We start from the raw sequence: 25,066 nt of genomic DNA on the forward strand, positions 1-25,066 counted from the left end.
GCAGGCTCCATGCTGAGCAGAGAGCCGGATGCGGGGCTCGATTCCAGGACCCCGAGATCATGACCTGAGCCGAAGCAGAGGCTTTAACCCACTGAGCCACCTAGGCACCCCACAAAGCTTTTTTTAGACAAGATTATTTAGGGGCTGGGGTTGTGTGCTCCAAACAATGTAATATTGTCAAGCAACATTCAGTCACTTATTTATTCAGAAGAGTATTTATTGAATGCCCGCTATGACACAACTTTTAGGAAACTTGTTTAAGAGGAAAAGGCAGGCCAATAAATGGGCAGTATTAATACAGTGTACTAACTTTTATCTCGGAGGTAAGTATTGAATGATATGGTAGCACATAGTTAGGGAAGAGGGGAGGAGATAGGAAACCATCCTGAAGAAAATATGGCTGGACAGACTCTGAAGGAGATCTGGTGGCTGGCCAGTGAAGAGCAGAGGAGGGCATCTTGGGCAGTGGAGACAGCACATTTAAAGGCTCAGCATCATCAGAAGCAAGGGAACAATGTAATTTTTCTGCTTACCTATATGAAGAAGGGTCTAAATGGCTTATACAAAAATTCTCTGAAGAAATCTGCAACTCTAAAAAGAAATATCCAATGAGAGACAACCTGGTGTTGTAGGCTGAGCAGGGCCTCTGAACTCAGACCAAGTTTCCATTAAGTCCAGACATAGGAATGGAAGCTAGAAGCTAAGATGGGGTAATCAGTCAGGGAAGAGAGAGAAGGGGCTCGACAGCACTTTACTGTCATTTGCATTGTTCTAAGTGCTTGGCTCATTCAGTGATTGGCTCTAAGTGCATCTATAGCATCCCCTGGAATATTAGAAACACCTCTGGGCCCATTAGGAGTTGTGAGTCCACAGTCCATAATCCCAGCCCTTAGCATCATGAGTCTCCGGTTTAGATGATGAAAACCACTGTAGCTCCACCCACAGCTGACCCACGGCCCTAGCCTTGTTCTATGCTGGCCTAACCCCCAAGAGCAGATAAGGTCCTTCATCATTATCTTCTGGCCAACTCTGCGGGCCACACAGGGTCTGGGCAAGTCAATGACTTGCACAAAGCAAGCTGGCAAGTTCCTAGGATTTCAGGCCACAGCACAGGGTTTCCAGGGATTTCACATTTTTATTCACTTTATTCACTTGGCAGATTGCCTCACATACTCTTTGGGTTAAGCTGAGTGTGCATCCTAGAAGGGTCATGGAGTAAATATATGGAGAAGAACCTGCCTCTTTAAATAGCCTTTAGAATTTTCTTTCCTTGTAGAATATTTAGACTTCTGGTTTAGTTTTAGGTTTTGTTTTTTTTTTTTTCTGTCATAGAGTGCTCTAGACCTAATTTTTTTTTAGTACTTTGACTCTTCAGCTCCAACTTTCAGATTTGTTTTCATGCGTTGATTTTATCTTCTCACCTTTAGGAAAACATAATACAGGATGTATGATTCAGCTGAAACCACACTTAGCATTTCCAAAGTGGTATTTTTGTACATTAGTGTATGAGGCTTGTGAAGAAGGAGATAGAGTTTTACTTGCCATAAAATTTTCTTGCTCCATGGTTTCTTAACTATGGGTTTTCATCACCTATTCGCTGGGTGAGATGTTTAGGTTTTGAGGGTTCTAAGCCAGCCAATAATGTCATGAAATCGACCACTGTGTCAATGTTGTGCTTCTGGGTGGTCATGTCCTTCAAAACACATAAGACACTCAACCAGCTAAAAGAAATGAGCTCAGAGATGTTGGCTCGGAGGAAAAGAAGGATCACATTGAGGTCATTAATGGGACATCCCAGCATCTTTCTGCTCAGGAGATCAAAAGCTGGGAGCATCTCATAGATGGAGAGGAGTCGTTTGTCCCACCGACACAGTCGTGTGAGGTTGTATATTATTACTGGAACCAACAGGGTGTATATCGTTAAACTGGAGAGACTAACAATTTGCAAGACTGACAGAGAGGTCAGCCTGCACGTGATCAGATGGGGCATGTGGGTCTCATCACTTAGCAGCCCTGTCTTGACGGAACAGCTGAATTCCTCTTGGAAGAAGACATCCAGGTGGAAGTGGCCAAGGTACAGGTAGATGACTGAGGTGAAGAGGAGCAAGAGTGAGTTCCTCAGCAGGTAGGCAGCCACTAGGGAATGTGAGCGCTGCTTACATGCCAGGTATCGCTCTAGCAAGGGGAATTCGAAGTATCGTTCTTTCCGAGCCCTGGGTAGGGGAAGAAAGGAGGCAGGGTTAGGAGAGATCATTTAGAACCACATTCTGAGGGAGCCATGTGGGAAAGTAATGGCATCTGGACACCTGATGTGGTGTTTTGGCTCCAGTGAAGATCTGCCTTCCCTGAGCATAACTCCTCCTCTCCCCAAAGGGGGTGTGGGTAGATCTCCATTTTCCAACCAGTGAGTACAGTGTGGTCAACCCAGTGAGTGCAGTGTGGTCAACCCAGTGAGTGATCAGTGGATAGCAAATGGTCACACTCAACTTCTGCCCAGCAGAGCACACTAAACCTTCAAGCTAAAACTCGATCCTTAGGTAGCAATAGGCTTATTAAATTGACACTGGCCTGGGAGACTAGATAAGCACATTCTGGTTCTTGGTCTGCATACTCTGTGGATGATTTCTAGGGCAACCTAGAAATTTTACAAATTTTATTTATTTTATATTATAAATATTATTTATTTTATTTTATAAAAATAAACATGCTAACAGGTGTCTGTGGAGAGCTATGGTGTTCAGGCACGTGTAAGCCAGTCTTGGCTCTGAAGGAGCTTATGGTCCGGCTTGTGGGGAAGGGGCAGAAACGATATGCAAACGGGAAATGAAAATCATGCTTGATTTGCGGCTAAAATGATGGCTATAAACCACGGTGTTGTAAAAAGTTAGGAGAGAGGTAATGGCACAGCCCAAAGTCTTTAGAGACCTTTACAGAGAATACTGTCTTAGACATGGCCTTCAAGAGGTAGATCGAGTTCAGAGAGGTAGATGGGAGAGGACATTTTTTCAGAGGATAGACTGTGTGCACAAACATGAGACAGAATTCGGTTTCAGGTCTCAGCTCAACGCTCCTCTTGGTGGGGCTTCCCTTGGCTGCCCGATTTAAAACTGCACCCCTCCACCACCTTCCAGCTTTCCTGACCCCCTGACTCAGCTTTACGTTTTTCCCCCTTCATACCACGTATCTTCTGCCATATAATTTGCTTACGTGTTGTGTTTATTTGTTGTCTGTTTCCCCTCAGCAGAATGGATAGGTGTAGCTTTGTCTCCCCCGCCCTTGCCCCAACACACACAGCACACGCTGGGCCGGAGGGACCCAGAACAGCACCTGGGATGCAGCAAAGGCTGCGTGAATGCTTCCGTGAATGAACGGTTGGTTATTCAGGAGACTGCGGGTGGAGGGGGAGGTTTCTGTCACTTGGTGGTCAGAGGTGTGAAAAAGTAGTTGGTGACAGTGTGTGGAAGGCCTTGGAAAAATACTTGGGAGAATTTGGGTCTTCTCTGGAGGCATGGGGGGAGGTTCTGAGTGGGGGAATGGTACATGGACGTGGTACATTAGAGATTAGCCCCCTGTGACTCGGGGTGTCCTTTCTCCCCTCCTTGTAGAGAAATGATAGAAAGTGGGTGAGATGGTGTGTTAAACATGTTGGATTCTTGAGAAGGATGGTACAGAGGATAGTTGAAAGATGACCCTGCAAGGATATCGTGTTAGCACGCAGCTGAGTCCTTCGGAAAGAGGCGGGAGAGGCCACTCACTTCTCCAGCTCATCCCAGAAAACGTGGGGGTCCGAGCTGTTCTGCCGGATCTTCAGCATGTGCTGGACCAGGCGGATGGAGCGATTGTAGGATTTGTCCAGTTCGCTGATGATGAAGAGCAGATCCGAGCTGAGGGCCGGCGCGGCCGCATACTGCCACAGCAGGACCGGCAGGTACATGGCCACCGCCAGGGCCAGCAGGGAGTAGGGGAGGGCCTGTGGGGTGACAGTGAGCAGAGGAGGGAAGCCCAGGGGGCAGAAGCCTTGTAGAGAGAGTTCTTTCCAAGGGGTTCTCATTCCTGCCTCCTGCCTCAGAAGGGGGAGGCAGTGTGGGCAACAAGCCACCACAGGCCCAGGACTTAGGGCTCTCTGCTGACTTGGCTGAATATAGTGTAGCCCAGAGGAGAAGGGATGGTGGGTATCTCCACTCCCCAGCTCCACTCCTCAGATCTCAGGTCTGTGTAGGTGTGGAGGACCTCAGGGAGGACAGAAGAGGGAGAGGGATAGAGGGAGGAAAAGAGAGAGACAGTTGGGGAGAAGGGAACAAAGAGAGAACATGACAACCCTCCCCTCTCCCCGTCCCCCATGAATGTTAGCCTGGGTTGCTAATCAGAGATCATGGCCGGCTGTGGTCATGGAGTCTCATGCCTGGGGAGAGCGACCTTCATTCTCAATCTTCATTCTCCATCAACTACTCTTTCTCTGACTGCTCCCAGTTCTTATCACCAGGCATCCAGAGTCTGTTAGCTTTCAAAGCCCAACCACCAGGGGTCCCAACATTGCTGAGAAGGGGAGGTCCACTCCCACATCCTCCATGCCTCCCCTGACTCCTCTCTTGTGCAGTGGTCTTTTCAGCTCTGCAGCCATGGTCATGCCAAACCACCCCATCGGGGACTGTCTTGGAATTCTTTGGGGGCCACTTCTGTTATGCATGCACACAAGCTGACACTTACGTATGCGGGGGTCTTAGGGACTACTTGACTAAAGCTTCTGCTGAGGAAGGAATGCTTTTTATTTTAGAGGAGAGTTTGAAGAAAAAGAGGGAGGTTGCATATTTGGTTGCACCTAGGTAGAGAAGAAAAGGGTATGTGCGCGCGCGTGTGTGTTTCTGAACTAAAACACCAGAGACAGGTTAGGAAAACTACATCTGTCCACTCGAGAAAATCAGAACCTTTTCATTCCTGTTCAAGAAATGGCATTTCTTGAAAATAAACATACCCCCAGAGATTCGGTCTCAGTGGGTTTGAAATGGAGCCAGAGAATCTGGGTTTAAAGGGCACTCAGGCAATCCTGACAGTCAGACCGTCTGACTCTTTTCTGACATTTGAATCCCCTCTGCAATATCTTGACCTTTTTGCCATCTGGATCCCGTTTGAACACTTCCAGTGACAGAGACCCCCATGAACTCTTTCCATTAAGTCTCTGGTTTTTGTCTGGGTCCCAGACCTGAGTGGCCTTTGGAGGCCTTGTAGACTGTCATAGCTGGAAAATGTCACGAGTGACTTCTGATTCAACACGGTGAATTGGACCAACACATGACTTTGGCTCCCTCATGAAGCCCACGAGAATGACAAAAAAGGGATTAAAAAAAGACCTAATTCTATCAGGACAAGGAAAACAGGAGATAAGAGCCAGCCATAAAATGTTGTGGGCTGGAAAGCTAGGAAAGCAGCAGCACGTGGGCAAGATGGGGAGTTGAGGCAGACCAAGCAAGCTGTTTTTGCACTACAGAGCGAGAAAGACCCAAGAACTGCAGATATGAGGAACCTCTGAAAATGAGGTACAGGTGGGCTTGTCAACAGGAATACCGAAAACACAGACCCGCAGATCCTCCCTAGCACATGACACCCTTATCAAGCGACTGCCCTTTCCATCCCCTGGCAGCGGCTTATGGATGGTTCACTCTCTGGAAACATTAAACGAAAGAGCTTCTGCACTTGTCTCCACTGAGGGCAGGGGAACAACACTAAGGACCATGTTAGTTGAGTGACTACTGAGTGCTGAGACCCACAGCTGAGTTCCCAGTGGGTTGGCAGCTGAGCTTAGAACCCACTGCTCTGTGCCCCTTCTGCACAGATTAAGGATCCCCCAGTGATTCTTCTTGGGAACTGGCCCAAAAGAAAGGATCACATACACCCATGTTTGAGGTTTTCCCAATGAAATGGCCCAAAGGGTTCACTGTAAACAGTAGGCCGATCAGCCAGCAACACCCATAGGCACAAAGGATCCAACCAGCTAAAAGATCACTGGACACTTGAAGAAACACGAGAGTCAATGACGAAAATAAGAAAGCAGGGGGTGGGGTGGCTAAGAGGCCAGAGAGAAGACACTGATGGGGCTCTGGCCTGCCCTGCCCTGCCCCAAAGCGGCCGGATGGAGCTCGGGCCCACCTACCTTGTGAGGCCACAGGGACTTCATCTTGTGTGGGCCAAGCTCGTCCGGTTCATGGTGAACGAGTGAGTCCCAGCAGGAACTGTCCACATAGGCGGCCTGCCGGATGGTGAAGTTACTGGGAGAGAAGCAGCGGATGGGAGGCCCTGGAACAGGAACACAGCTTGGAGGCAGCCTGGAGCCGGAGCAGAGGAATGGGGACCCAGGGATCAACCAGCCGAGAGCTTCCCAGGGGTTGTCTCCACAGCTCTGCCGATTTCCGTATCTGGCAGGCACTTTCTCCGTTCCAGGCCCCAGTTTCTGGCTGCAAGGCCGAGTCACCACAGGTCTGTTTGGCTCAGGCCTGCCAATGCGACTGGCCTTTGATGTGGGTTCTTTCCTCTCAGAGCTCCCCCTGGACTCCCAGACATGCGGGCAGTGGGGGCGCCCCACACTCCTGGGTTTGGGGGTAAGACCTTCCTGAGAGGACTGACATCTTCTAGGTTCTAAACTTTAGAGGGTTAATTGCCTGGGCTTCTGAGCCCACATCAAGAGAAGGGATGAGCAGGCTGTGCAGAAAGGAAAGTGGGCTTGGTTGGGTGGGGGAGAGTTTTGTTTTCCCGTCATTCTCTAGCGAGAGACAGAAGTGGGAACCAATGGTTCTCTCCATCTTGTGGGAGAATGAAGAGGCAGTGAGAGGTTTATATGCCTCCTTGGGAAACACAGTAAGCTAACCGCACAGCCCGAAAAGAAAGCCAGACATCCTAATTCTCAGAAGTCTACTTTTTCTTTAACAGAGGAAATCTGCTGAGTTAATCTAGTGCCTAGAACAGCAGACATATGTGTCTGTTCATGTTTGTGTGTGTGGCCACGGTCTGTGGGGAAGAAGGAATGGATTTATTTAGCACCTATATGTCAGGCTCTTAACATAAGTCCTCAAATCAGAAGCCTTGGAGGGGGAAAGGAGAGTAGGAGAAGGCTGAGACGGTGAGCGGCTCGTCTGAAACGTGGCAGACTAGAACCCTTAGCGGTCCTATGTCCTGAAAACAAAGAGCCACAATCTCATCCATAGGAAAATGAAAATGAAAGTTTATTTTATTGCAATGACATAAAACATTATGAAATACCACGATTAAAACTAGATATTTTTATTACAAAAGTTGGGAAATGATTTTCAAAATTTTCAGTGCCTCGGCTCTGCTGGTGCCCTACCCAGCCCCCCAACCCCTGCCCCACATTGTCTGCCTTTTGGGTAATGCCCAGGCCAAAGTCACCAAAGCTGGACATGGTGGGAGCTGTCTCATCTCAGAGCCCATGCAAAGAGTGAAACAAAGTGGGGTCTTTCGTACAGGTCTTTCGTGGGGTCTTGGAGGCCACTTACCGGCGGAGAACTCTTGGGCGAAGGCCAGGGACATCAGCAACAAGGGGAAGCCCACAGCTATGAACTTGACCATGCGGTCCAGGGGAAGTTCCAGGTGCAGTCCTTTGAGGCGGGGGCCTCTGTGGTCCGGCAGCAAGGCATCTGACAGCATGTATTCTGCGGCTGCATGTGCGAGTGACATGGTGCCAGGGGCCCTCGGGGTGCAGCTGCGGAAGGGGGGTCCCAGGACAGTGGTGTGGGGTCGGCAGCTTCAGGCAGCTGGCTTTGAGCAGACAGTGACTGCAGCCTCAGCCTCGCAGAGATATGTGCTAGGAGCAGGCACTGGTTCTCTAAATAACTGGCCAGGCCCTGAGCCAGGCATCTGGTAATTAGAGGGAGGCACAGCTTAGTGGGTCCTCCTCACTGGAGGAGGGTCGGGCTTCAGTTGGGGCTGGTGCCAGGCTGCTCTCTCTGGACTGTCCCCTAGCAGATGGAGTCCCATGGTTTTATGCTGCCCTCTCATTAATAAAGTATTTTTGGTGAGGTGGTGGAGAGCAGGAGGGTGGTGGAGCCGGGCCCCCCTTGTAATTGGTGTGGAATTTGGGTGGAGATTGCCAAAATCTGTTGAGGGCCCTCATTTTGTGGTTAGGGTGGGAGTGGGGCCCCTAAGACCCAGCCAGGATTGTTGCTCCTACATAGTATTCCTTGTCTCCGCGATGAGTTTTGCATTGGGCCCAGGCTCTTTCCCAGAAACGACTCTATATTTGCTGTTAAATTTGCCTCTGGTCTTCTCCCGCAGTTTCAACCACATACGTACAATTTCCATCTATTTACAATTTTTTTTTTTTAGCCCCCATCCATTCTCTAGAAAGCTGGGGGATGGGGGGCAGTATTGAATAGTGGAAAGAACATGGTCTTTAAATTTTAGAGGGAAAAGTCTCCCACTGGAGACCTAGCAGAGCTCTCTTTTTTGTAATTTTTTTATTACGTGACTTGAGGAGAGTCACTTTATTTATTTATTTAATTTCAGCGTAACAGTATTCATTGTTTTTGCACTATACCCAGTGCTCCATGCAATACATGCCGTCTCTATTACCCACCACCTGGTTCCCCAACCTCCCACCCCCCACCCCTTCAAAACCCTCAGGTTGTTTTTCAGAGTCCATAGTCTCTCACGGTTCATCTCCCCTTCCAATTTCCCTCAACTCCCTTCTCCTCTCCATCTCCCCATGTCCTCCATGTTCTTTGTTATGCTCCACAAATAAGTGAAACCATATGATACTTGAGAGGAGAGTCACTTTTGCTTCAGAATTCTCATCTATCAAACGGTATTATGTTGTAATCTTACAAGATTGTGAGGGTGATTAAGAGTATTTGTATGTGAAGGTGCTTTGTAAACTGTAAAGTGCAGGGAAAATGTCAACTCTATTTCAATTTGGTGGACTTGGGTTGGTGGAAAAGCAAACAATGGGGCCTAGGGCACTCTTGTCTCCAGCACTATCTTGAGACTTGGCAATTGAGGCCTTGACCTTGGCCTTCACACTGGGCCCCTTTTTTGGTATCCTTCTCACAAGGCAAGAGTCCCTGGGGCTGAGGGGAAGTGTCCATTCAGAGCACGTGCACCGGCCGTAGGTCATTCTCCTAGCACGAGGACACTGTAATTCCCTGTCGAGGTGGCCCCGGTCTGCCTCCAGAGCTGGTACAGGCCTTCTCCTCGGGTGCATCCTCCCAAGGGCAGATTGTGCTGCTGCTGTGCACTCTTAGGCCTAAGAAATGGCTTGTTGTAGGGATTTGGGTAGAATTTAAAAGCTGTGGGGTGCCCACACATGCAATCATGTGAAGCTTCTTGCAATGTGGGACTTAGGTGATTTGGAACGAAAGGATCTGGGAAGTCTGGGGATTCTAAATTCAAGTCTGGTATTCCTGAGGATAACAAGAGGGTGTGTGTGTGTCTGTGTGTGTGTCAAGGTAGACAGAACATATTTTATTTAACATTTTGTTAGTTTGATTTATAACTTTTAAGTGTTTAGATATATGGTCTGTGGGCCTCTATTTGAACTTTTTCCTGGGCTCACAAATGTTCAGGCTGGACCTGCCTGTCTCTTCACTCCCAGGCTAGAGGCCAACTTTGATTCAGAGCTGCCCTGTGTGTTAAATGGACTGACCCCGGCATGGGAACAGGACCTATTCTATTCCCCATTAGTCTCTCTACACTCCCATTTCAGTATCTTTTCATTGTGTGTGTTTTTGCCAAATGTTCATTATTGGTTTGTATGTATGTATTTTCTTTTGCCTAAATCAGTTTACATTTTGTTGGAAGATACACAGACATTAGTAATCACATATCATCAGTGCACAGTTCAGTGAACTTTCTTCTGATCAAGAAATAGAACCTTACTAATACCCCAGAAGCTACCTTTGTGCTCCTTCCCAAGTATCATTTCCCAAAGGGTAACCATTATGCTAACTTCTAATAACATACATTAGTGTTGTCTTCTTTATACATTCTAGAAACGGCATCAGATGGATATACTCTTGTGTATCTGGCTTCTTTTGCTCTACATTATATTCTTGGTTTTTTTTTTTTTTTTTTTTTTGGTGGTTTCAGTTTGTTAAAATCTGGTCAAAAATTTTGCATTTATATTTACAAAAAAGAACAAGCTTGGTTTAATTTTCCTTTCTCGGAAGGACTCTGGCACGTAATGCCGGCCTCATGAAAAGAATTAGAAAATACTTCTTTTTTATTTGTTCTCTGGAAAAGTTTGTGCAAGATCAGCGTCAATTCTCTTCACTAATTTGCAAGAATTCATAGGTGAAGCCATCTAGGCATGGGGTTTTCTTTGTGGGGAAATTTTAGTTAATGGATTCAAGTTCCTTAATAAGTATTTGACGATTCAGATTTTCAGGTCTCTTTTCTATTAGCTTAAAGGCACTAGTTTTCTATTGTTGCGTATAAAACTGTCCTAAAACTGAGGGCTTGGAATAACCATATATTCATTTAATCTCCTCCTTTGCCTGTTGACGAACATTCATTTTGCTTGTACTCCTTGTGCCACAGAAAATGTACATTTCCACTTGTGGTCCTTCAAGAGAATTCAATTGGAATATATATCGAGGACCTAGAAGTTGTAGGTCATAGGGCAGCATATGTTGTCCTAAGTACTATCATATTGTTCTCTAGAATGGCCACAGTACATAAAGTTCATCTCAAAGAGTCTGTACATCAGAAATCTAAGAGCAGCTTGTCTGGGTTGTTCTGACTCAAGGTTTCTCATGATGTTACAGTCAAGATGTTGGACAGGGGTTGCACAACCAAAGGCTTCAGCAGGACTGGAGGATCCAAATCCAGGCTCACCCACTGATTATACTGGCTGGAGTCTTAGGTCCTCACTGGGTGTCGGCAGGAGGCCTCCATTTCTTACCCTGGGGGCCTCTCCATGGGGACAACATGGCAGTCGGTTTTCCAGAGCAGATGCTCCAACAGAGAGATCAAACAGGAAGCTGTAGTGCCTTTCAGGACCTCACCTCTGACACTGCAATGGCTGTTTCTATTTTTTTTTTTCTTTAACTGTTCAATAGAAGGAGCCATAAATCCAGCCCATATTCAAGGGGAGGGGAATTAGGCGCCCCATCTTGAAGGGAGTGTCAAAAAATATGTGGAATATTTTAAAAACACTACAGGTGACTAGTTAAATTTTTGAGGAAATTGTCCATTTTTCGTCTAAATTGTCAAATTTATTTTGTATACCAGTATTTACGATATCCTTTCATTATACTGTAGCAATAGCTTGTCATGAAAACACTGAATATAAAGCAAAGTTGAAAGCTTATACAGTGAATATCTGTAATATTTCCATCATTAGTACATGTTACTCTGCTCGATTTTTTTACACATCTATCAATCCATCCCTCTATCCACCCATCAATCGATGCTATTTTTCTGGGTACATGTCAAAGTAAATGACAAATATTCGCATACTTCTCCCTAAATAATTCAGCATGAATATCACTAATTATACTTAAAATTTGTTTACAGTTTGTTTCTTTCAAGGTAAAATTTACATACAAGGTGCACAAAACTTAAGTATGCATACACTGAGTTTGACAAATGCAGACACAGGTGTAATGCACACCTAACTCAAGATTAGAATGTTATCACTCTGGAAAATTCCATTTTATTCTTTTTTAAGGATCCTTATTTTCTGGTGAAAATCTCCACTCTTTTGCTGATTCATCCATTATAGTAATCAGAATTATTTTAAAATCTTTGTTGCCAACTCCAGAATTGGGAGGATCTGAAGGTCTGCTTCTACTGTCTCTTTTTTGTAAATGGTCTTACCTCCTTGTCATTTTTGCACTACATGCTGAACACTGAAAGAACAGAGATGGCATCTTGTTTCATTTATTCTTCTCCATGTCCTCATATCAGGGAGATCATATGATAGTTGTCTTTCTCCGATTGACTTATTTCACTAAGCATGATACGCTCTAGTTCCATCCACGTCGTCGCAAATGGCAAGATTTCATTTCTTTTGATGGCTGCATAGTATTCCATTGTGTATATATACCACATCTTCTTGATCCATTCATCTGTTGATGGACATCTAGGTTCTTTCCATAGTCTGGCTATTGTAGACATTGCTGCTATAAACATTCGGGTACACGTGCCCCTTCGGATCACTATGTTTGTATCTTTAGGGTAAATACCCAGTAGTGCAATTGCTGGGTCATAGGGTAGTTCTATTTTCAACATTTTGAGGAACCTCCATGCTGTTTTACAGAGTGGTTGGACCAGCTTGCATTCCCACCAACAGTGGAGGAGGGTTCCCCTTTCTCCACATCCTCGCCAGCATCTGTCATTTCCTGACTTGTTAATTTTAGCCATTCTGACTGGTGTGAGGTGATATCTCATTGTGGTTTTGATTTGTATTTCCCTGATGCCGAGTGACGTGGAGCACTTTTTCATGTGTCTGTTGGCCATCTGGATGTCTTCTTTGCAGAAATGTCTGTTCATGTCCTCTGCCCATTTCTTGATTGGATTGTTTGTTCTTTGGGTGTTGAGTTTGCTAAGTTCCTTATAGATTTTGGATACTAGCCCTTTATCTGATATGTCGTTTGCAAATATCTTCTCCCATTCTGTCAGCTGTCTTTTGGTTTTGTTAACTGTTTCCTTTGCTGTGCAAAAGCTTTTGATCTTGATGAAATCCCAATAGTTCATTTTTGCCCTTGCTTCCCTTGCCTTTGCCGTTGTTCCTAGGAAGATGTTGCTGCGGCTGAGGTCGAAGAGGTTGCTGCCTGCGTTCTCCTCAAGGATTTTGACGGATTCCTTTCTCACATTGAGGTCCTTCATCCATTTGGAGTCTATTTTCGTGTGTGGTGTAAGGAAGTGGGATTGGGAGGGAGACAAACCATAAATGACTCTTAATCTCACAAAACAAACTGGGGGTTGCTGGGGGGAGGTGGGATTGGGAGAGGGGGAGCGGGCTATGGACATTGGGGAGGGGAGGCGAACCATAAGAGACTATGGATTCTGAAAAACAACCTGAGGGTTTTGAAGGGTCAGGGGTGGGAGGTTGGGGGAACAAACAGGTGGTGGGTGATGGGGAGGGCACGTTTTGCATGGAGCACTGGGTGTTGTGCAAAAAGAATGAATACTGTTACGCTGAAAAAATTAATAAAAAGGGAAAAAAAAAAGAACAGAGATGGCTCTAGATGATGCTTTTTTTTTGTCACAGATGCTTCCCCTTTCTTTCCTTAGGTACACAGGGCAAGATGCTGATCACTGAATCTGATCAGGGACTGAGCTGAGTTAGGCCAGCGCTGGAGTTTTAATAAGATTCATTCCACAACTTAGTTTTTTCTAATCGTAGAGCCTGATGTTTCCAGGTTTTTGACTGGGAGCCTGTTGGGTCTTTGTCTCTTAATCTCTGAAAGACTGGAGAGTTTCCATTATCCTCTTTAGAGGATTTCAGCTTAATTCTTTAGCCTCCCACTGCCTGTAGTTAGTTTCACAATCTGGCCCCTGTTTTGAAGGAGAGACGGGTTGAGTGAATTTGTATCAGTGAGTGGAATGCAGGCTTCCTCCCTGTGCAGTGTCTTTGTTTCCTAAATACCACAGAGCCCTAGGAGACGTCACTGTTGGTCTAGTCCACCAGTATGTGGGGAATGTCCTGTGGAGAAGTCTGGGTGCGTGTTTAAAGTCCCTCAAATCTCCAATTGTCACTCCACCTTCCTAACAACTGCTGAGGGCTCCAGTAGTTCATTTTAGCCCCAACAGAGCCCTTTTGCTTGGACCAAGTCCAATGGTGAGCTGGCAGCCACAAGCAAAAAATTCCTCCAGGGTGAAAATTCCTGGAGATTGTCCTCCTACCTCGAAATGGGTGTGTCCCCTCTGGAAGTTTAATTCATCTTGTCCTTATTTCTTCCAAAGCTTCCTGGTATCCTGAAACAAAACATAATTTTTGTAGTAAATATAGCCTTTCATTCCCTGCCCCGACATACTGCACTTCATCCAAAAGTCTATGTGCTACAATTTTTAAAAAAGATTTTATTTATTTATTTGATAGAGACACAGTGAGAAAGGGAACACAAGCAGAGGGAGTGGGAGAGGGAGAAGCAGGCTCCCCCCTGAGCAGGGAGCCCGATGCAGGGCTTGATTCCAGGACCCTGAGACCATGACCCGAGCCTAAGGCAGACGCTTAACGACTGAGCCACCCAGGTGCCCCTATGTACTACAATTTTAATATTCATAAGTGATTTTGTGTTTTATACCTTATTGTTTGTTTCTTTCTTTTTTTTACACAGCCCTGTGCCTCTAAAGTCAATTCATGTTGCTATGTTCACAGCTAATCTGTTGTTTTTAACCTCCTCCTTTGCCTGTTGAGGAACACACATTTTGCTCGTACTTGTGCCCCAGAAAATGTACATATACCCGTGTGGTCCTTCAGGAAAATTCTGTTGGGATATATATCAAGGACCTAGAAGTTCTAGGTCATAGGGCAGCATATAGTTACCTTGTCTCGAGTCGTATCCTATTTCTCTCTAGAATGGCTGTGGTGCATAAAGTTTCCCATATTCCCTCATCTTCACTGACAGTTAACATCCTCCAATTTTTTTAAAAGATTTTATTTATTTATTTGACAGAGAGGGATCACAAGTAGGCAGAGAGGCAGACAGAGGGGAAGGGGGAAGCAGCCCCCCCCGCTGAGCATAGAGTCGGATGCGGGGCTTGATCCCAGGACCCCGAGATCATGACCCCAGCTGAAGGCAGAGAGGCTCAACCCACCGAGCCACCCAGGCATCCCAACATCCTCCAACTTTAAAGTTTGTGTCAGTCTATTGAATGTAAAGCAGAGGTTCTCAAAATGTGGTCCAGGAGCCCCTGAGAGTACCTGAGGAGATTTTTAAAAATTTTTTTTTATTTTTATTTTTTTTAAATTAATTAATTTATTTTTTCAGCGTAACACTATTCATTGTTTTTGCACCACACCCAGTGCTCCATGCAATACGTGCCCTCCCTATTACCCACCACCTGGTTCCCCCAACCTCCCACCCCTGGCCCCTTCAAAACCCTCAGGTTGTTTTTCAGAGTCCATAGTCTCTCATGGTTCGCCTCCCCTTCCAATTTCCCTCAACTTCCTTCTCCTCTCCATCTCCCAATGTTCTCCATGTCATTTGTTATGCTCCACAAAGAAGTGAAACTATATGATACTTGACTCTCTCTGCTTGACTTATTTCGCTCAGCATAATCTCTTCCAGTCCCGTCCATGTTGCTACAAAAGTTGGGTATTCATCCTTTCTTTCTTTCTGGGGATAAAAAAACATATAATGTATTTTTATCCCCAGGGGTACAGGTCTGTGAATCACCAGGTTTACACACTTCATAGCACTCACCATAGCACATACCCTCCCCAATGTCCATAACCCCCTACTTGAGCTTTTCTTCTTCTTTTTTTTTTTTTTTTTAAAGATTTTATTTATTTATTTGACAGAGAGAGAGATCACAAGTAGGCAGACAGAGAGAGAGAGGAGGAAGCAGGCTCCCTGTGGAGCAGAGAGCCCGATGCGGGGCTCGATCCCAGGACCCCGAGATCATGACCTGAGCCGAAGGCAGCGGCTTAATCCACTGAGCCACCCAGGCGCCCCCTACTTGAGGAGCTTTTAAGGGGTACGCTAGGCTGGAACTATTTTCCTAATTAATATTAAGACACTATTTGGTCTTTAAACTTCCATTCTTGCAGGATAGTGTAACGGTGTTTTCTGGAGGCTGCATGATATTGATCTTTCAGTGGCTTCTTCTACAGCAAGCAATCAGAGGCAACAATCTGAGCATGAAAGCACCAGACCCATAGAAAAATCTCAGAGCTTTTGCTGAAGGCTTTGGACCTGCCTCCGTGATGCCTGCCGATGTGGAGGATGCCGGAGAGAAAAGGCATAGGAGGCAAAGACTGTTAATAAGGACTACAATGTTGAATTAAGCCAAAAAGAAAATTGTCCTATCAGTATCCTGCATGCTAGACTATGGGAGAAGTAATGACTGATGAATAATTCACAAAAGGACAGTTTTAATAATTTAATGTCTACTGTCGAGCCAATCAACCCCATCACAAACACCACAACCAGTAAGTTTCTGATGATGTAGTATATGGGAGTGTGAGGCTGAGAAGTAAGAAATATTAGAGCATTCAGCATGCCCCCCCACCCCCGGTGGTGCTCCCTAGAAGAGGAGGAGTCAGAGACCTGGCTGCCGTGGGGAGTCCCTGAGAATGAGCTCTGTCCCTATACAGGTACGTTCTGCAGGAACTCTCTTCCAAGTGGGAGGCCAGCTATGAGCATCTGCCCTGCTGAACTGTTGCCTGTGTTTTACTCATCTCACTATACGCTGAACTGTGTTTGTTAGCAGTCAGAGGGTCCAGGCCGTGTTTCAGAGATCAGCATGGTTAGAGGAAATGGCCAAGGCCTGGAGATTTTTTCCTGCCTACAGACTTTTCATACATTCAGAGATAAAACTTTTTGTGCTGCATTTATTGGGTCTGGACGTGTATTTTGCTTCAGAAACTTAATCTCGTTTTTCATACAGGCGATCCCAAAATATTCACCAGAACATGATAATGTAAAGCTGACATTATCCCAATCCAGGGAGTGCAGCGTGGCATGGTTCTAGTTCTGCCATGTACTGAATGACAAGTCCTGCCCTGATCTACCAAGTGAGAAGTCAGAATATCAACTCTCAAGGTGTTCTGTAAACCCAAAATGGGATAATGGATATGGAATTTTTTTTTTCAAATGCTCAGTTGCTATAGAAATATAAGTTGTGGGGCACCTGGGTGGCTCAGTTGGTTGGACGACTGCCTTCAGCTCAGGTCATGATCCTGGAGTCCTGGGATCAAGTCCCACATCTGGCTCCCTGCTCAGCAGGGAGTCTTCTTCTCCCACTGACCTCTCTCCTTTCATGCTCTCTCTCTCTCTCCCCCTCTCTCTCAAATAAAACAAAATCTTTAAAAAAAAAAAGAAATATAAGTTGCCATCAGGCAGCTGGAAATTGACTTTAGATTTTCCCTGGACCTGAAGCTCTATGATCCAATACAGCAGGAGAGACTAGTTACCAGCTAAGTCAGAGAGCAGTCATTGGGGTGACAGCACGTAAAAGGGGTATAGTCTGCACTCTGACAGCCCATGCGTATCAGTATATTTCTTTTTATTATGTTCAATTAGCCAACATCAGTGATGGGTATTAAGGGGGGGACACGTGTGATCATGCATATTGGTATTAATGGAGATTGACTCATTGAATTTTAATGCACACAGATGTAGAAGTTAGAAGACCATGAAGAATCTGTTTTACATGCCTGCATGTGGTATATGGATGATGTAGCCAAAGACGAAGGAAAGAAATAATAATAAAAAAGGAATTGTATATATTCACACAAAAAAGATGTATGTTGTCACAGTTATTTATCTGTGAAAATTATATATGCTTGTGAGTGTACGTTTTGAAAATTGTAAAAAAGAAAAAAAGAAGTAGGATACAGTACTTTGTGTATTTATGCCAGTAACTAGATTTTCTTTGTACATGAAACTGAATCCAATAAGTTGGCACTTGGGTTAAGCCCCATGATGCTGGAAAGTCAGGATCTATGTATGACTCTCTACAACATTTTATTAAAGAAAGATTAGATTATATCAACTGAAAATGTTCTAGCTTGAAAAATTCAGGATCAGAATAATTTCATAGCTTAAAAATTGGGTAGATTAGGCTCGGAATGTAGTTTGTCTTGAATAAAATCAGGGAACTAAGAAAAAAAAGATGATATCTATTGGTCTTTCTGTACTGAGAGGAGCTCAGGAAAATTCAGGTTAGGTCAGGGTTAGAAGTAGTGAAACTAGAAATAAAATATAATATTTTTATAGATCAAAAGAAAGATAATTTGGGTTATCTGGGGGAACCAGATGTCCCTCTTCTGTGTATCCTTTATATTGGGATCCCAAGAAGTCTGTCTGTTCTTAAATTCCCGTCTCATGTCGTACTCCACTCCTGAGAGTGAAGTATGCAGAAATATTAAGAAGAAGGACATAGAAAATCATGGGGACAGCATTCACTCTGGAAAAAAGAAAATAGAACCAATAAAGAAACATACTCATAGTGCAGTAGACAATAAGTATCGAGAAATTCAAACTGTGATGTATGTATGTTGGGGGATAGGAAAGAAGAATTGGGGGTTCAGCAAGTTTAAGAGAACTAAATCCCAATCAAATCCAATTGACAGTAATTCCCTTAGCAAAGAACTCATAATAACTATAATGAGTTAGACACTATTCTGGGCCCTGAATTAACAAGTAATATCTGAATGAAGTGAATCAACAAAGATCACTGTAAGCATATTATTTAGAAACTCTGTTTCCCATCTTGACTCTGTGACCCCGAGCGAGTTATATGACCACCGGAAGCCTAAACTCCTTTAGCTACAGCTTGGGAATCCTTAGAGTAGCTACTTCATAGAATTGTGAGGTTTAAATCACCGTGGGGCCTGGTAAACAAGTGTTCAATAAATTTTAACTCTTGGGTTGTTTATTATTATTCTTTACATGTTCACATCATGGTATTTAACCAAAGTGCTATTATCTCCACAGTGGCAAAGTACTCAAGTCTTAGACATGTTTTCTAGAAGCATGCATCTTCATTGTTGGGAATTTAAACTGACAGACATCTGTGTCTAAGATGTATTTCCTAAAATAAAAATAATTTAAATTCTAGTTACTTTAGTTGCCTTACTTATATAATTAATGCCATTTGCATAATTCAGTAGAGTTTATGCATTCCTTTCACACATTTAAATCATTTAATCCTCATAAAAATCTTGGGGGCAGATGGTACTTATTAGCAGGAATTGTAATATGTTTTTTATCAGTGAAGAAACTCAAGAGCAGATAGATTCAGAGCTTTGCCCAAGGTCACAGAACTGAGAGATGACTTGGAACTTGAAACCAAAGAACTTTTTTCCCCTTGCCTCTAGTTCAGTGGTTCTTAACATGTGGTGCCCAGATCAGCATGATCAGCAACCCCTGGGAATTTGTAATAGAAACCATGGGCCCTACCCAGATCTATCAAAATTCTGGAGATGAGGCCTGTGATCTGAGTCTAACAACTTTTCTAGGCGATTCTGGTGTACATGAACGTTTGAGAGCCACTGTCCTAAGTTTGTATCCTCTTAAATATGTACACCGGTGTCTCTCAGGCACCTTATTCTTGAGGGTTTGCTATTTGCACAGCACAGGGGAAAAGAGGAATGCTGTATTATTATAATTTTTCATCTTCCAGGAAACTGAAGCTCAAAAAGTTACTCAAGTTACCAGGTAGCTAGCAAGAGACAGAACTGGGCCTGGGACCCAGGACTTCTGGCCACCAGTCCATCCTGTAACATGCTGTTTTGCTATAATTGACTTTTGTGTAGGACTTTATTTTTTAAAGTAAAATGGATTTACTGGATTTCTGGAGATAAACAGGAGAGAGATCTTATTACTGTTTTTTTTTTTTTAATTTCAAAAGCATTTTAAAGCATTTTTTATTACATTTCAAAAGCAATGTATGTACATGAAAAAAAGGGAAAATATAAGTAGGTAAGAAAAAAAATGAGAAATTAAAAACACCATATTTCCTCTATTTAATGATGACCATTCTTAATTACTTTTTGTCTACCTTCCAGATATTTTTTGTATGGACACATGTGCCTTTTTTTCCTTGAAATGAGACCATATTATATACACTGTTTATAACTTACTTTTTTTTTTTTAAAGATTTTATTTATTTGACAGAGAGAAATCACAGAGAAGCAGGCAGAGAGAGAGGAAGGGAAGCATGCTCTCCGCTGAGCAGAGAGCCCGATGTGGGACTCGATCCCAGGACCCTGAGACCATGACCTGAGCTGAAGGCAGCAGCTTAACCCACTGAGCCACCCAGGTGCCCCTATAACTTACTTTTTTGTGTTGCATTTTAAAATACATGGTTTCATATGATTCCCTCCACTCCTCTCCACTAACAATACCCGTCTTAAACATGTTCCTTTAGGCTTGGCTCAGATTTCAATAGTAAAGACAGAGAAACCCACATTGTATAAAAAATTTTATACCTTAAATTATGGTGCCAGAAATGGCACCATTTATTCATAAATATAACTCTTTGAGTTGTGTTTATCATCCCATTTTAAGATAAGGGGTTTGAAAGTCAGAGAAAGGCTAATCAACTTTGCAACTGTCATTCAGCTATGAAGTGGCAGAGGCAGAATTTGTACTGAGATCAGACTGATTCCAAAGTGAATGATCTGAATAATTAGCGGGGCCATATCATTTATCATGGAACTAGGATATATCTGATGATTCTAGAGTGATGTCAGCAGAAATGTCAGAGTAGGGAACTCCCCACATCCTTTCATACACACAAGCAATAAATAAACTGACGAAAGACTCTTGAAATTAACTTTCTAGGAACTCTGGATACCAACCAAAAGCTTGCAGCAACAGAGACACACAATTAAGGGAAAAAAGCTAAATCTCAGTAGGACGGCTTTGTGGTATTTTAATTTATCCTGGATGCATCTCCTGCTCCAGTCTTGGTATTGGCCTTGGAGACAACAGCCTGCATTCCTGGCATAAGTACCAGTGCTGGAGGGAACACAACACACCCAATTCTCCAAGAACACGGCCATTTGTTTCGACCTCTCTGCTGGTTCTCTGAAAGGCCAGCTCAATGATCTCTACTTTAAGTAACCTGGACTTTTCCCAGGGCTGAGGTGGCTGTAGGGGGAAGAGGACATGTGTGAGAAGTGTTTAAAGGCAAATACATTAGTGACTGTAAGGATAAGAGTTGGGGCAAACTTGGGAAGAAAGACTAGGGAATGAGATGTTTTGGGAAATAGAGGCTTTGAAAAGTTTCTGTATATTCCTGAGAATCAAGAAATGCACCCTCATGCCCAGCACGGCACGTGCTCAGAACAGATCTGAGAAGACCCTAAGTTCTCACCTCTGACTGCTCTTCAGGCAGCATTATTTACAAAAGTCCATCAACAGATGCAGGGATAAGAGAAATGTAGTATATCCACACAATGGAATATTATTCAGCCACGAAAAGACTGAAATAGTGACACACACTATAACATGAATGAATCTTGAAAACGTTAATTACACCGAGTGAAAGAAGACAGACGCGAAAGGCCACATATTTACAATTCCATTTATATGAAATGACCGAATTAGGCAACTCAATAGGGACACAACGCAGATTAGTGGTTGTCTGGGGCTGAGGGTAAGTGGGAGTAGGGAGGGACTATTTATAATAGCAAGGCATTGCAAATGCACTAAAAACTATAGTATACACAACCTAAAATGCTTAAAATGGTGAATTTTACCTCAATAGAAACAAAAAATAAAACAGAAAACAAAAAAGCAGGTGCCTCTAATAGTTTTGAGATGCTTTTGAAATGATGTCTCCATGGCAACAGTCTCTGAAGAGACATCAAGTCAGAGGACCTTCTCCTGGAGTTGTTATCATCCAAGCAAGAGCCCTCAAAGGTTCTTAGAGAAAACTCAACTTTTAATGAACCCCTGAGGTCTTATTTGTGTTCAAGTCCCAAGGAGACTATGCCTTATGGGGCTTATGTGAAGTTTGTGATAATGAATTGTTTTTCTCTATTTGTAAATTTTGTGCAGTGAGACTGAGGAGATAGTTTGGGATTTATTAATGACACTGAAGGATGTAGAAAAATTCTAAGCAAAAAGCTATAAATAAGGTACCAACTGGTACTGCTGAGCCTTGGTTGAATAGGGGCCACAAAGAAAAATAAGCAGTCACTGATAAGTGTGCGTATATACTCATCAACATAAACAGGCCTTGAAGAAGATGGGTTTTGGTATTTGTGCTATAATTTCCTAATTTCTCCTCAACTCTGACCAGAAATATATCTAACTCTCCAACTTGCTGAGACTTGAATTTCCTCAAATCAAGATTTATTGGCTAAAAAGTCTGTCCTCATTAAAATAAAAATGTACCTAATAAGGAACGTAGAATACAGATTTTCACATGCCAACTGTATTAGTCGTTGAAGGAGTGAGTTTATCAGATCCCTTCCACAAGGAATGGAATTCAGAGCAGCCAGGGCTGGGTGTTTAAGAACAGAATTGGGTACATAGATATACCCTATAAAGGGATATACATGTATATATAGTATACATGTATACACCCTATATCTCCTATAGACCTATATAGGTATTTAGGAACAGAATATGGGTGCCTTTGTTATATGACTATATAGGTGCCTTTGTTATATGACTTGTGATTTCCGAGTTTTTTTTTTAAAGATTTTATTTATTTATTTGACAGAAAAGAAAGATCACAAGTAGGCAGAGAAGCAGGCAGCGGGGCGGGGGAAGCAGGCTCCCTGCTGAGCAGAGAGCCCAATGCGGGGTTTGATCCCAGGACCTGAGATCATGACCTGAGCCAAAGGCAGAGGCTTAACCCACTGAGCCACCGAGGCACCCCCTGAGTATCTTTTTAAAAAGATTTTATTTATTTGTCAGAGAGAGATAGATAGAGAGTGAGCTCAAGCAGGGGGAGCAGCAGGCAGAGGGAGAAGCTGGCTCCCCCCGAAGCAAGGAGCCCGATGTTGGGCTCAGTCCCAGGTCCTGGGGATCATGACCTGAGTTGAAAGCAGACACTTAGCCCAATGAGCCACCCAGGTATCCCCATTTGTGATTTCTTAAAATGCCCAGAAAGTCTGCTGCCAATCTAATATTTTTGCCATTGTTGCTGGGGGGAGGTGGGATTGGGAGAGGGGGAGGGGGCTGTGGACATTGGGGAGGGGAGGCGAACCATAAGAGACTATGGACTCTGAAAAACAACCTGAGGGTTTTGAAGGGTCAGGGGTGGGAGGTTGGGGGAACAGGTGGTGGGTAATAGGGAGGGCACGTTTTGCATGGAGCACTGGGTGTTGTGCAAAAACAATGAATACTGTTACGCTGAAAAAAATAAATAAAATGGGGAAAAAAAAAAAGAAAAAAAAATGCCCAGAAAGTCCTTTTATCCTTTAACCTCTATGTCTAAAACTTTCTCCCTTAAAGCCAGGGCTTTGGATTAAGGTATGTTTACTAAAATGCATGACAAAAATGTATTGCCTGGGAGGGATGTTTCATTGAGCTATGTTTAAGCAACAGGACATCAGAATAGCTGATATTACCAAGCACAATTTGGCCATGTCTTTTTCAAGTATTTTTTCAATTATCACCTTTATGATGAGGTCTAACCTCACCATCTTACATAAAATTGCAGCCCATTTCCCTCCCTTTCTATCATCTTTCCTTGCTTTATTTTTAAGGATATAAAAAATTACAAAAAATATCTTTTATATTTATCCTTGTACTTACAATTTTAAGTGCTCTCCAGGTTTACATTTATATTATATATACAAGGTTACATTTTACAGTTTCAGGGGCTCCCCAATTATCTTTGTCACTCTGCCTAGAGAAATTCCCCTAACATTTCTTTTAGTGCAGTCAGCTGACAACAGAATCTTGAAGCTTTTGTATGGAAAAAATCTTGATTTCACCTTCAATTTTGAAAGATACTTCCACTGAATACAGAATTCTAGAGTGCTAATTGTTTTCTTTCTGCACTCTAACTATGTTATTCCATTATCTTCTTGCTTGCATTGTTTCTGATGAGAAATCCGCAGTAATTCTTATCTTTGTTCCTTGGTCTGTAATGTGCTTTTATCCTTTGGCTGTTTTATTTTTTATTTTTATTTATTTATTTATTTATTTATTTTCTTTGGTTGCTTTTAAAATGTTCACTTTATGATTGCTATTTAGCAATTTGATTATTGTACCACTTTGTGTGGTTTTATTTGTGTCATTTCTGCTTGAAGATTAAATGAGCCTCTTGGATACATGATATATAATTTTCATCTAATTTGGAAAAATTTCAACCATTATTTAAAAAATATATATATATATTTTTCTTGCTAGGACTCAAACTACACCTGATTAGTTAGAATGAGGTTAGACTGGTTGTTATTGTTCTAAAGGTTACTGAGGTTCTATTAACTTTAATTTCAGTCTTTTTTCTGTCTGTCTTCCTAGAGAGTTTTTATTGCTCTGTCTTCAAGTGCCTTGATATTTTCTTCTGCAGTGTAAAATCTGGTGTTAATACAATTGAGTGATTTTTTTCCTCTTCAGATATTTATTTTTAAGTTTCCAGGTATTCCATTTGTTTTTTCTTATACCTTCAATTTCTTTTAGCATCATGTTCATTTTTTCTTTAAATTATTGAGAATATTGAATATATTTAAAACAGTTAATTGTAAAGTCCTTATCTGCAAATTCCATCATCTCTGTCACTTCTGGGCTGTTTCTGTTGACTTATTTTCCTGCTGGTTTTGGATCACATTTTTCTGCTTCTTCCATATCTAGAAATTTTTAATCGCATGTAAAATTACAGATTTTATATTGTTGAGCACAGAATATTATTGTATTTTGTTTAAGTGTATTGGGCTTTCTTCCAGCAGGCTTTCTTTTAAAATTTGAAGCTTTTCTGGATACATCTAGAATAGCCTAGGGTATGCCCCATATATTTATTGAAATCTCTTCTCTCTGTCTGGCAGGAATTCGAATGATTCCAGGCTGCATGAACTCTGGGAATTATTCTGCTTAATATTCTCTGGTAGTTGGTTTTGTCCAAGAATTTTTTTCTCCCTTCCTCCCTCCCCCAAATCTGGCCTCATGGAATTTAACTGTATTCAGATTTGGTATTGAACCAAAGTCTCAAGTAGACCTCTCTGCAGGTTTCTGGAGCTCCCCTGAGCAGGCTCTCTTTGCTCCAATACTCTTGTTGCTTTGGGTCCCCCAACTGCCAGCGTCTGTCTCCTTAGTTCAGCACAATTACCAGACTATGTTTGCTTTGCTTTCCCTGCACCCCTGTTTGGAAATTGCCTCTAGGGATAAAATCATGATCATACTTACCCCCCCGCCCCTCTTTCCCCTGGAACTATATTCTTCTGCTGCTTTTTGTCAACATCTGAAAACAGTTGTTTCATATA

At 43.2% G+C, this 25,066-nt stretch overlaps 1 protein-coding gene across 1 annotated transcript; it reads right to left on the bottom strand.

Annotated features, from left to right (window-relative positions):
• Window positions 1-1,573: 1,573 nt before the first annotated feature.
• PANX3 (pannexin 3) lies at window positions 1,574-7,686 on the bottom strand. The gene is made up of 4 exons (XM_046014288.1): window positions 7,506-7,686; window positions 6,149-6,291; window positions 3,756-3,970; window positions 1,574-2,213 (listed from the first exon to the last, which is right to left on the bottom strand). The coding sequence occupies exons 1-4, from the start codon at window positions 7,684-7,686 to the stop codon at window positions 1,574-1,576; spliced, it is 1,179 nt and encodes a 392-aa protein (XP_045870244.1).
• Window positions 7,687-25,066: the final 17,380 nt, after the last annotated feature.

This window comes from Meles meles, chromosome 8 (assembly GCF_922984935.1).
Source record: "Meles meles chromosome 8, mMelMel3.1 paternal haplotype, whole genome shotgun sequence".
Classification (NCBI taxonomy): Eukaryota; Metazoa; Chordata; class Mammalia; order Carnivora; family Mustelidae; genus Meles; species Meles meles.

Excerpts from the sequence above, each read along its gene's own strand:
- PANX3 (XM_046014288.1), bottom strand. The coding sequence starts at position 7,686 with ATGTCACTCGCACATGCAGCCGCAGAATACATGCTGTCAGATGCCTTG. Across the intron at positions 3,971-6,148 it reads AGTCCCTGTGGCCTCACAAG|GCCCTCCCCTACTCCCTGCT; the intron begins GTAGGTGGGCCC and ends GTCACCCCACAG. Across the intron at positions 2,214-3,755 it reads TTCTGGGATGAGCTGGAGAA|GGCTCGGAAAGAACGATACT; the intron begins GTGAGTGGCCTC and ends TCCCCTACCCAG.